General features: G+C 39.8%; 1 protein-coding gene across 1 annotated transcript in view; it reads right to left on the reverse strand.

Moving 5' to 3' along the window:
• LOC118549013 (phospholipid-transporting ATPase ABCA3-like) overlaps positions 1-13,114 on the reverse strand; it is a 191,444-nt gene that overhangs the window by 50,271 nt on the left and 128,059 nt on the right. The window contains exons 19-21 of the mRNA XM_036113189.2: positions 12,206-12,452; positions 11,857-12,061; positions 10,509-10,728 (exon numbers count right to left, since the gene is read on the reverse strand). Coding sequence (XP_035969082.2) covers positions 10,509-10,728; positions 11,857-12,061; positions 12,206-12,452 — 672 coding nt within the window. The remainder of the gene's footprint in view (positions 1-10,508; positions 10,729-11,856; positions 12,062-12,205; positions 12,453-13,114) is intronic.

Consider the following 13,114-nt stretch of genomic DNA (forward strand, 5'->3'; position numbering starts at 1 on the left):
AGTTAAATAGGAGATTTTGCTAATGGTGTTTTCCTAGGATCTGTTTTCTTCCCTCTTTATGTGTGGGTCTCCTATTAAAATCCCCACCTCTTGGCTCTAGGTCTTTCTACTCTTCTCTGTTCCCCATACAGGCTACAAAATGGAAAATCATGGGATTCTGAATTCCACTTTATTGTTAGCCTCTGCATTCTGAAATTTCTTGCTAGATGAATGAGGTATTTGAAATGTTTAAACCATTTTTAATACCCAATGTTTATAGCAGCATATCAACAATAGCCAAATTATGGAAAGAGCTCAAATGTCCATCAGCTGATGATGGATAAAGAAGATATGGTAATATTCCATATATACATTCCATATATATGTGTGTGGTAATATGGATATTGCCACAAAAAAGAATGAAATCTTAACATTTGCAACAACTTGGATGGAGCTACAGAGTATTATGCTAAGTGAAATAAGTCAGAGAAAGACAAATACCATGTGATTTTACTCGTGTGGAATTTAAGAAATGAAACAGATGAACATAGTGGGAAAAAGAGAGAGGCAAACCATAAAACAGACTCTTAACTATATAGAACAAAATGAGAGTTGCTGGAGGGGAGGTGGGCAGGGGGATGGGCTAAATGGGTGATGGGTATTAAGGAGGGCACTGGATGTTGCATGAAAGTGATGAATCACTAAATTCTACAACTGAAACAAACAAAAAGATAGAAATTCTTGCCAAAAAACCCCCAAAAACTCAACTTTTAATCCAATGTATATTGTTGTTTTAAGTGGGAGGGCAATTCACAATTTTCATTCCTTCATCCTTCTGAACATGGAAGTCTACACTGAATTTCTCATTGCCAAATCCAATAGCCTCTGTGTCACATTTCTTCTATTTGTCCCTTCAAACCAATACTCCACCCTTCTCCATTACATTTCCTGCCCTGGGAAGATTATCTGTGTACAATGAGTCAAGGGACTTCTTTGCTCCCTGGCTTCTGGTTGGTCTAGACCCATGGGAAACCCTGGCTGGGAAGAGGGATGTTTCACTACTATGCTCACTTTGTGAACATTTTTCAGGTTGTGCATTTACGGTCTCTGCACTTTACTTTATGCAAGTTATACTTCAGTAAAAGGTAAAAATAAATATTCTTGAAGAGCTCTGTGTTGATTGTCTTCTGTAGGGTGAAGATGATGGTAAGGTATGTTGCAATGGAATTTGGTTCCTTGATATCAGTGGGAATAATGGGATCCTAGAAAGGAGAAGCCTGGTGGCAGAACTTAACTATTAGAAACAAGATAGGAAACATTACCACAACAAACAACAAGGATAGAATGGTAATCAGATTTTTTTTTCAACTACAGGAATGGAATTGATTTTCTAAGCTCAGTATCTTTTGCAGACAGATTTTATTTTATTTTTTTTTAAAGATTTTATTTTTAGGGGGAGGCAAAATGGCAGAAGTGTAGGGGACCTCATTTCATCTGGTCCCTTGAATTGAGCAGTATAACTACTAAACCATTCTGAACACCCATGAATCCAGCCTGAGATGTAAGAAAATATATCTGCAACTCTACAAGTAGAAAAGTGACTGCTTTTTGCAAGGTAGGAGGTGCAGATACATGAATCTGAGGGGAGATATTGGAAGATAAACGGAGGGGAGAAGGAGCCTCTGTAAGCTGGCTACCAGAAAGTGATACAGCCCCAGAGGGCAAAATCAGAACCCTTAGAAATCTGCTCCAGTGAGAGACATCCCTGCCTGAAAGGGGCTCAGGAGATGAAAAGGGCAGAATTCTAGGTGGGTCCGTGTGGTCTCAGGATTCCAGGAGTCACAGAACTAAGGGGGAGTCTGAGCTGATAGAGTACCCAAGCAGTGGAGTGGGGAAACTGATTATGGTCAGTGAGCCAAGGAGGGGACTCTCAGCTTGAGTCACCATAAATCATGAGCCAGGCGATTGGGTGACCGCTCTCCGCCTGAGCACCGTGAAAAGGACTGGTATGCGCAGACTGTCTGCCATCCCCCGGGAGGGGCAAACAGTTACACTCACGACTGGGCAACAGCTCTCAGGGCGGTGGCCCTGTAAAGGACAGTAGGGCGACACTCAGCCATTCCCTGGGAGTGGTGAAGCAGGTATGCGCAGGAGCCCACAACCGCTCTCAGCCCCAGGGCACACAAAGGGCAGCAACATGGGTCCCTCGGACTCCCCGCCAGGAGGACTGCTGTGGACGTGCACTGCAGGAGTCTATGGAGTTTGGCACACACAAAAGTGAAGACTATTTGTCCCGGAGGGTTTACTGAAGAGTGGGGCCCATGATCTTTCAGCTCTGGGGCTGGAGATTGGGGCATGGCCATTTTTATTCTGATCCTCTAAAGAGGCACAGAAAGCTTTCATGGAACAAAAGCCACCCAGAGGATCAGCTTACACTGAGCCCAGCCCCCTGGCAAGGGGTGGTGCAACTCCGCCCAGGCAAAGACCCCTGAGAAGGAGAACAGCAGGCCCCTCCCCAAGAAGACGAGCTGGAAGAACAGGTGCACAACTAGTTTATGGATCCCACAAGACTGTAAAACTCCAGCGCTAGGGGAAAAAATATATAGAACTCGAGGTTTTTTTCTCATGATTCATTTATCTTTCAGTCTAAAATTTTCCTTTTTTTTTCTTTTTTCCCATTTCAACTAGTTTCTTTTTTTTATCAACTCTTTGTTTTTAAGTCGCTTTTCAACTTTCATTTTTTACATCTACATTTTATAGATATATGCTTCATTTTTGGCCTTTTTCTACTCTATTCAATTTTATTTTTGTATACATATAAGTTTTGCTTTCTTTGCAATTTTGGGATTTAGTGTCTTCTAACACACAGACCAAGATTCAGTCAGGAACAAGTGGATCACCCTGCTTTGTCCACCCTATGAGATTATATTCTCTTTCCTCCCTCCCTTTTTTCTCTTTTTTGTTTTGTTTTGTTTGCTTTTCTGTTTTGGTTTCTGACCACTTCGGATTTGTCTAGTGTGTATTTTGCTTTGGTCATGGTTGATATTTTTGATTCTGCTCATTTGCTAACCCATTGTTCTCTGGGCAAAATGACTAGAAGGAGGAATTTACAACAAAAGAAAGAACCAGAGGTAATGTTCTCTGCTACAGATCTAATTGATATGGATATAAGTAAAATGTCAGAGATGGAATTCAGGATAACAATTATGAAGTTAATAGCTGGGTTTGAAAAAAAGCATAAAAGACAGTAGAGAATCTCTTAGTGCAGAAATGAGATCTAATCAGGCCGAACTTAAAAATGCTATAACTGAGATGCAGTCTAAATTGGATGCTCCAACAGCTAGGGTGAATGAGGCAGAGGAGAGAGTAAGTGATCTAGAAGACAGACTGATTGAAAGGAAGGAAGTTGGGGGAAGGAGAGAAAAACAACTAATAGCCCATGAACAAAGGCTTTGAGAAATTAATGAAATGTATCAATGTCAGAATTATTGGGGTGCCTGAGCGGGGAGAGAGAAAGAGAGGGGACCAAAAGGTATATTTGAGCAAATCATAGCTGAGAACTTCCCTAATCTGGGGAAGGAAACAGGCATTCATAACCAAGAAGTAGAGAGGACCCCTCCCAAAATCAATAAAAATAGATCAACACCCTGACATATAATAGTAAAGCTTGCAAATTTTAGAGGAAAAGAGAGAACTCTGAGAGCAGCTCAAGACACGAGTCTCCTTACCTACAGAGGGAGGAACATCATACTAACATCAGACCTATCCACAGAAACCTGGCAGGCCAGAAAGGGCTGGCATGATATATATTCAAGGTATTAAAAGAGAAGAAAATGCAGCCAAGAATACTTTATCCAGCAAGGCTGTCATTCAGAATGGAAGAAGAGATAAAGAGCTTCCAGGACAGACAGAAACTGAAAGAATATGTGACCACCAAGCCAGCCCTGCAAGAAATATTAAGGGGGATCCTGTAAGTGAAGAGAGAGCCCAAGAGTAACATAGACCAGAAAGAAACAGAGACAATCTACAGAAACAAGGACTTTACAGGCAATACAATGGCACTAAATTCATATCTTTCAATAGTTACTCTGAATGTGAATGGACTAAATGCTCCAATCAAAAGACTCATGGTATCAGATTGGATAAAAAAGCAAGACCCATCAATATACTCTCTGCAAGAGACTCATTTTAGACCTAAAGACATCTCCAGACTGAAAGTGAGGGGGTGGAGAACAATGTACCACACTAATGGACCTCAAAAGAAAGCTGGGGTAGCAATCCTCATATCAGACAAATTAGATTTTAAACCAAAGACTGTAATAAGAGATGAAGAGGGACAATATGTCACACTTAAAGGGTCTATCCAACAAGAAGACCTAACAATTGTAAATATTTTTGCTCCCAACATGAGAGCAGCCAATTATATAAACCACTTAATAACCAAAGTAAAGAAACACATTGATAATAATACATTAATAATAGGGGACTTCAACACCCCACTCACAGCAATGGACAGATCATCTAAGCAGATCAACAAGCAAACAAGGACTTTGAATGACACTCTGGACCAGATGGACTTCACAGATATATACAGAACATTCCATCCTAAAAAACAGAATACTCATTCTTTTCACGTGCACATGGAACTTTCTCCAGAATACATCACATACTGGGTCACGAATCAGTTTTTTTTTTAAGATTTTATTTTATTTAATTGACACAGAGAGAGACACACAACGAGAGAAGGAACACAAGCAGGAGGAGTGGGAGAGGGAGAAGCAGGCTTCCCGCTGAGCAGGGAGCCCGGATGCGGGGCTTGATCCCAGGACCCTGGGATCCTGACCTGAGCCGAAGGCAGACACTTAATGACTGAACCACCCAGGTGCCCCCACAAATCAGGTTTTAACTGATACCAAAAGAATGGGATTATTGCCTGAATATTTTCAGACCACAATGCTTTGAAACTGGAACTCAATCACAAGAGGAAATTTGGAAAGAACTCAAATACATGGAGGCTAAAGAGCATCCTACCAAAGAATGAATGGGTCAACCCAGAAATTAAAGAATTAAAAAAATTCCTGGAAACTAAAGAGAATGAAAACACATCTGTTCAAAACCTTTAGGATACAGCAAAGGCAGTCCTAAGAGGGAAGTACATTGCAATACAAGCCCCTCAAAAATTAGAAAAATCCCAAATACACAAGCTAACCTTACACCTAAAGGAGCTGGAGAAAGAACAACAAATAAGACCTAAACCAAGCGGGAGAAGAAATAAAGATTGGAGCGGAAATCAATGAACTAGAAACCAGAAGAACAGAACAGATAAATGAAACTAGAAGCTGGTCCTTTGAAAGAATTAATAAGATTGTTAAACCTCTAGCCAGATTTATCCAAAAGAAAAGAGAAAGGGCTCAAATTAATAAAATCATGAATGAAAGGGGAGATATCATGACTAACACCAAGGAAATGCAGACAAATTTAATTACATATTATGAGCAAGTTATGCCAACAAATTAGGCAATCTGGAAGAAATGGATGCATTTCTGGAAACTTATAAACTACCAAAACTGAAACAGGAAGAAATAGAAAATCGGAACAGACCAATAACCAGCAAGGAAATTGAATCAGTAATCAAAAACCTCCCAAAAAACAAGAGTCCAGGGCCAGATTGCTTTCCAGGGGATTTCTACCAAACATTTGAAGAAGAAATAATACCTATTCTACTGAAGCTGTTTCAAAAAATAGAAATGGAAGGAAAACTTCCAAACTCTTTCTATGAGGCCAGCATTATCTTGATCTCAAACCCAGACAAAGACCCCATCAAAAAAGGAGAATTGCAGAGGCCCTGGGTGGCTCAGTCAGTCAAGCATCTGCCTTTGGCTCAGCCCATGATCCCAGGGTCCTGGGATCAAGCCCTGCGTCGGGCTCCCTGCTCAGCGGGGGGCTTGCTTCTCCCTCTCCCTCTGCCTGCCTGTCTGCCTGCTTGTGATCTCTCTGTCAAATAAATAAATAAATAAATAAATAAATAAATAAATAATCTTTAAAAAAAAAAAAAAGGAGAACTACAGACTTATATCCCTGATGAACATGGATGCCAAAATTCGCACCAAGATACTAGCCAATAGAATTCAATGCTACATTAAAAGGATTATTTTTTAAAAATAGTTAAAAAATAATAAAAGGATTATTCACCATGACCAAGTGGCATTTATTCCTGGGATGCAAGTGTGGTTCAACATTCGCAAATCAACGAACCTGACAGATCACATTAATAAAAGAGAAGACAAGAACCATATGATCCTTTCAACAGATGCAGAAAAAGCATTTGACAAAATACAGCATCCTTTCTTGATTAAAACTCTTCAGAGTGTAGGGATAGAGGGAACATTCCTCAATATCATAAAAACCATCTATGAAAAGCCCACAGCCAATATCATTCTCAATGGGGAAAAACTGAGAGCTTTTCCCTTAAGGTCAGCAACATGATAGGGATGCCCACTCTTACCACTGCTGTTCAACATAATACCAGAAGTCCTAGCATCAGTAATCAGACAACAAAAAGAAAGAAAAGGCATTCAAATTGGTAAAGAAGAAGACAAACTCTCACTCTTTGCAGAAGACATGATACTCCATGTGGAAAACCCAAAAGGCTCCATCCCCAAATTACTAGAACTCATATAGCAATTCAGCAAGATGGCAGGATACAAAATCAAAGCACAGAAATCAGTTGGTTTTCTATACACTAACAATGTGATTGTAGAAAGGGAAATGAAGGAATCAATTCCATTTACAATAGCACCAAAATCCATAAGATACCTAGGAATAAATCTAATCAAAGAGGTAAAGGATCTATATTCTAGAAACTACAGAACACTTACGAAAGAAATGGAGGAAGACACAAGGAGATGGAATATTAGAGATGGAAAAACATTTCATGCTCATGGATTGGAAGAATAAACATTGTAAAAATGTCTATGCTGCCCAGAGCAATCTACACTTTCAATGCCATCCTTATCAAAATACCATTGGCATTTTTCACAGAGCTGGAACAAACAATCCTAAAATTTGTAGGGAAACAGAAAAGATGCCAAAGAGCCAGGGGAATGTTGAAAAAGACAAACAAAGCTGGGGGCATTATGGGGCACCTGGGTGGCTCAGTGGTTAAGTATCTGCCTTCGGCTCAGGTAATGATCCCAGGGTCCTGGGATCAAGTGCCGCATCAGGCTCCCTGCTCAGTGGGAAGCCTGCTTCTCCCTCTCCCCCTCCCCCTGCTTGTGTTCCCTCTCTCGCTGTCTCTCTCTCTGTCAAATAAATAAATAAAATCTTAAACAAACAAACAAACAAACAAAAACAAAGCTGGGGTCATCACAATGCCTGACTTTATGCTATATTACAAAGTTGTGATCACCAAGACAGCATGGTATTGACACAAAAACAGACATACAGACCAATGGAACAGAATAGAGAGCCCAGATATGGTCAACTCAATGGTCAACTAATCTTCGACAAATCAGGAAGAAATATCCAATGGAAAAAAGACCATCTCTTCAATAAATGGTGCTGGGAAAATTGGACAGCAACATACAGAAGAATGAAACTGGACCATTCTCTTACACCATACACAAAGGTAAATTCAAAATGGATGAAAGACCTCAATGTGAGACAGGAATCCATCAAAATCCTAGAGGAGAACATAGGCAGTAACCTCTTTGACATTGGCCACAACAACTTCTTTCAAGACACGTCTCCAAAGGCAAGGGAAACAAAGCAAAAATGAACTATTTGGACTTCATCAAGATAAAAAGCTTCTGCACAGCAAAGGAAACAGTCAACAAAGCTAAAACGCAACCTATGGAATGGGAGAAGATATTTGCAAATGACATAACAGATAAAGGGCTGGTATCCAAGACCTACAAAGACCTTCTCAAACTCAACACCCAAAAAACCAATAATCCAGTCAAAAAATGGGCAGAAGACATGAACAGACACTTCTTGAAAGAAGACATACAAATGGCTAACAGACACATGAAAAAATGCTCCACATCACTTGTCATCAGGGAAATACAAATCAAAACCACAATGAGATACCACATTACACCAGTTAGAATGGCTAAAATTAATAACAGAGAACAACAAATGTTGGTGAGGATGTGGAGAAAGGGGAATGCTCTTACACTGTTGGTGGGAATGCAAGCTGGTACAGCCACTCTGGAAAACAATATGGAGGTTCCTTAAGAAGTTAAAAATAGAGCTACCCTATGACCCAGCAATTGTATTCCTGGGTATTTACCCCAAAGATACAGATGAAGTGAAAAGAAGGGGCACATGCACCCCAATGTTCATAGCAGCAATGTCCACAATAGCCAAACTGTGGAAGGAGTCAAGATGTCCTTCAAGAAATGAATGGATAAAGAAGATGTGGCTTATATATACAATAGAATATTACTCAGCCATCAGAGAGGATGAATACCTAACATTTACTTTGACATGGATGGAACTGGAGGGTGTTATGCTAAGTGAAAGAAGTCAGTCAGAGAACGACAATTATCGTATGGTTTCACTCATCTGTGGAATATAAGAAATAGGGCAGAGGATCATAGGAGAAGGGAGGGAAAAGTGAATGGGAAGAAATCAGAGAGGGAGACAAACCATGAGAGACTCTCAACTCTGGGAAACAAACTGAGGGTTTGTGGAAGGGGAGGTGGATGGGGGGATGGGGTTATTTGGGTGATGGGCATTAGGAGAGCAAAAGATGTGATGAGCACTGGGTGTTATACACACTACATCTGAAACTAATGATGTACTATTTTTTGGCTAATTGAATTTAAATTAAAAAAAATTTAAAAAGTAAAAAAAATTATTTTAATTTTATTATTTGAGGGGGAGAGAGAGAGAGAGAGAGAGCACACGAGTGTGAACACGAGGGACAGAGGGACAAGCAGATTCTAGGCTGAGTTGGGAGCCTGACGCAGGGCTTAATCCCAGGACTCTGGGATCATGACCTGAACCGAAGGCATATGCTTAACCAACTGAGCCACCCAGACACCCTGACAAATTTTATTTTAATCCAAGAAGTAAACCAACAGGTCCATGAAAGCACACTCGAAGAGAAGAGTCTTCATAATTAGATACTGGAATTCAGAAAACCCATAGTATCTGGGTTTTAGATAAAGCAAAATCAGTACCTCTTGTGCTCCAGGTGGTAGGAAATACTGATTCTTCTAAATTAAGATACTACACTATGGCCAGACAATAAAGTCTCAGAAATGAATATAATGATGAAGATTAACATTATTACTCCACTCTTACCTTCTGTTAGGAAAATCTGAGGATTTATAGTCTGGCGGTCTATAGGGAAGAGGATTCACTGAGGGAGAAGGGATGGACAACCTGCTATGAGAAATGACCTTCAGTTCCACCTGGTGTCAGGGAAAATAAGTCAATGTTGTGCAAGAGTCCAAAGGTTTAAGTTACTAGTGGAGGAAAAAATTAGAAAAGAAATACATGCAAGACAGAATGGGTAACAGGTCGATTAATAGGGCAGACCACTGGCAGAACCTATAGGTAGAATAAAAGTGATTGACAATGTATCATTATTTCAGAGAATGAGATGAATGCGTAACTCCTACTTGAGTTTTAGCCTACTATTCAGGGGCTCAAGCCTTCCCTACATGGCATAATACTACTCTTTGGAGAGGTGTGCAAAAGAATAAAAAAGCTATTTCTGGTTCACACACTAAATTTCATTTTGTGGGAGGCCAAGGCATAAAGGTAGGGAATGAGTCTGGAAGCCTCTTTTGGTGGGGTTCTGCCACTTAAGGCAGAGTTGACTAGATGAATACAGTTCAAAATTCATGTTTATAAGAAATGAAAAATGGAATGTGGTAAAAACAAACAAATTCTATTTATGTTAATCACCAGCAGAGTCTGCCTTTCTTTAAATTTCATAATCAGAGAAGGAAGATAGGGAAAACCTACTCCTGGAATCCTGCTGAAACCAGGCCCGAAAGGAATAAACTGGTTTAATGATGACTACATTTGTTGCATATTTTATTATTTTCTTCTGAAGAAAATTCTCCTTAGGAGGTTCAAGATTATGTGCTTCATTAAATTAGGGAAGAATCATACCAGAAGACCTTCCACTCTCCAGTCTCCCCACCTTGCTCCAAAGTGCTAAAGATGGTAAAAACTGAAGAACCATGTCTCAAGGTGGAGGTGGGGGGGATCTGCATACTCATAATCTCTTACTCTTCTAACTCTTTCTTTCATGAGGCTAGAGTGATACTGAGTCCAGATCCTTTAAAGGACTTAAATTCTCTCTTTTTCTTTCTTCCTTTCTCTTCTCTATTTCCTCCCTCCCTCCTCTCATTCAAACTCTATCTCTCACATACCCACTTGATAAATATTTGATTTCCAAAAAGCACAGTAAAGTAAGTGCTTAGCAATTAATATTTTTATCCTCAAGCTCTTTCATCCTCATTTATTTAATGTATTTCCTTGAGAAAGGGAAAATTGTGTGAAGTCCTTACCATAGTGTTGTCTTATGACGTGAATGCTGATACTGAAAATAGTTGAAAAGTAGTTAAAGAGGGTGAGCTTGATGTAGGCAGTAGTACTACTAGAAAACAGGAAGCTTCCAAGATACATGAGAGGTACAGCAGACCAACCATACAGCATAAAGATCATCATTGTGTCCAGAAAGTTGTAATCTGCAACAAATGCATCCAATCTGCAGTATTGGAACACTCCCTGAGACACAGAGTGCAGAGGTAAGTGCAAGGTGAAGGACACTGTGCAATAAGAAGTCAAGCCAGAATACTTAGAAAACAGCAAGCCCTGCCTTCATTAGAAGATAGAACTATTCATTACTTCAATCACTTTACCCATTAAAAAAAGAAAAGTCTTAGCTTATGAGCCTAAACTACTTCTTCCCCAGTACCTCTTGTACAGAAAGAAATTTTACCTGTTTTTTTTAAAGCATTATTTATTTGAGAGAGAGAGAGAGAGAGTGCACACACAAGTGGGGGTGGGGGTGTGGAGGGGCAGTGGGAGAGGGAGAAGCAGGCTCCCCACTGAGCAGGGAGCCCGATGTGGGGCTCCATCCCAGGACCTGGGATCATGACCTGAGCTGAAAGCAGATACTTAACTGACTGAGCTACCCAGGTGCCCCAGACTTTACCTCTTTTATCTATGTGCTTACCCCTTGAAACTATATAGCTTTACCTCTCCCTCACCCTCAAATATGCATCTAAAACAAAAGAAGTTGCAAAGTTCACCAATGAGCAAAATCATTACATTAAAAGATGTTATACCATCCTTGCTTGCTCTTTATTGCACATCCTCAGTGTCTAGAGTTGGGTGTCCAAGTAAAAACTAGTTCTGTTTTGCAGACCCAGCCAACTTGGATTTGGGGTATGAAAGTGGTGGAATGGGAGTGGGGTTTGTGTGTGCTGGTGGTGAATAGTAACAGGAAATCTGACTTAAGACAATTCTAAACTGTGTCCTTCTGTCTAATTTTACCAGAGGGCTCAGCATTGGGAATTAGTGAGCAGTGGCTTATCTATATGAGTAGTGAGGGACAAGTGACAAATGATAGCCCTTATTTCTTTAGTTTTTGGGACAAGGCATAATGCTGAGCAATTACATGGGAAGACAATTAAAAAGAGACTTTTCAAAGAAATATGTTTTCTCCAATTGAAAAAATATGAGGAAGAACATTTCCATAATGAGGTTTCCACAATATATTCTCTGGCATAATAAGCCAAAGTAATTTCAAATTTCTTTACGAGTTTTATTTTAGGATACAAATTACTGAATAGGAATTTCCTGTGGTTGACATAGAACAATAAGCCTTCATGCACCATCAGTAACACTCACCAGTAGTAAGCAGCAGAGAATGGAGAAGTAGATGAGATCCCACAGAAAAGCAGAGAGCCAGTAAGTAAGTACAGAGACCCCACTCACAAACTGGATGTGCTTTGCCCTACTGGTTCTCTCAGTCACTGTCTGAAGGCAAAAGCTACCGACCACAACAGCCATGCCAAAAGCCAAACTTATTACTATTTGTAATCCATTTGTAGGCCTACAGAGGATGAAATAAATGATGAAAGAAATTATGAAATATAAGTAGAAAATGATGATTTAATAGCTATTTTTAAATGCATATGGCCAGATAGCAAGGGATATATTTAGGATCAATTCCAGTAAAATGGAAAATCATACATACATTACGTTATGATCATAAAGAGGGAGAGGTTGAGGCTTGTTGGAGACTTTGATGGAAGCATTGGGGTCAGAAAGTGACATAAAAAGAACGTTGTCTAATACTGCCAGTGATGTTGCCGCTGAATGGTATGCCTCATTATTGAACAAAACAGTAAATACTGTTTTGTTATTCTCAACCTCAATGGAAAGTGCAGTAATGGAGAAGTCATGAAACTCTTTGTTTTCCATTATATGTTTTGTTACCTTACCTAGGATAAAGAAAGAAATTGATCAGTGAGTCAACATGTAATAAATCACCTACTACTTAAGTTGGAGAGGAAAGAAAAATATTTTTCCTTTTGTCTCTTCCCTTTCCAGCTTCCCACAATGGCTATTTCAAATCTTTGTTTCTCCTCAAAAATTCCACTCCATCACTAATCCCTACAATAATCTCACCACATAGTCTTTAACTTTGAAAAAACAATAAATTATTAAGAATGCCTTGCTCTATTCTTGTCTAAAACAAACATGGCTTATTCTTTTCTCAAAGTTATTTTGGTTATTCTAGGTCATTTGCATTTTCATATACATTTTAAAATTGGCTTGCCATTTCTGCAAAAAGTCTTCTGGTATTTTGATAAGAATTGCATTGAATCTATAGGATCACTTTGGAGAGAATTGCTATCCTAACAATATTCAGTCTTATTATTATTTTTTAAGATTTTATTTATTTATTTGAAAGAGAGAGAGAAAGAGAGAATGAGTGGGGGGGAGGGGCAGAGGGAGAAGGAGAGGCAGAGGGAGAAGGAGAAGCAGGCTCCCTGCTGAACAGGGAGCCCGACAAGGGGCCCAATCCCAGAACCCTGGGATCATGACCTGAGCCGAAGGCAGATGCTTAACCAACTGAGCCACCCAGGAACCCCCAGTCTTA

This window comes from Halichoerus grypus, chromosome 6 (genome assembly GCF_964656455.1).
Source record: "Halichoerus grypus chromosome 6, mHalGry1.hap1.1, whole genome shotgun sequence".
In the NCBI taxonomy this organism is placed as follows: domain Eukaryota; kingdom Metazoa; phylum Chordata; class Mammalia; order Carnivora; family Phocidae; genus Halichoerus; species Halichoerus grypus.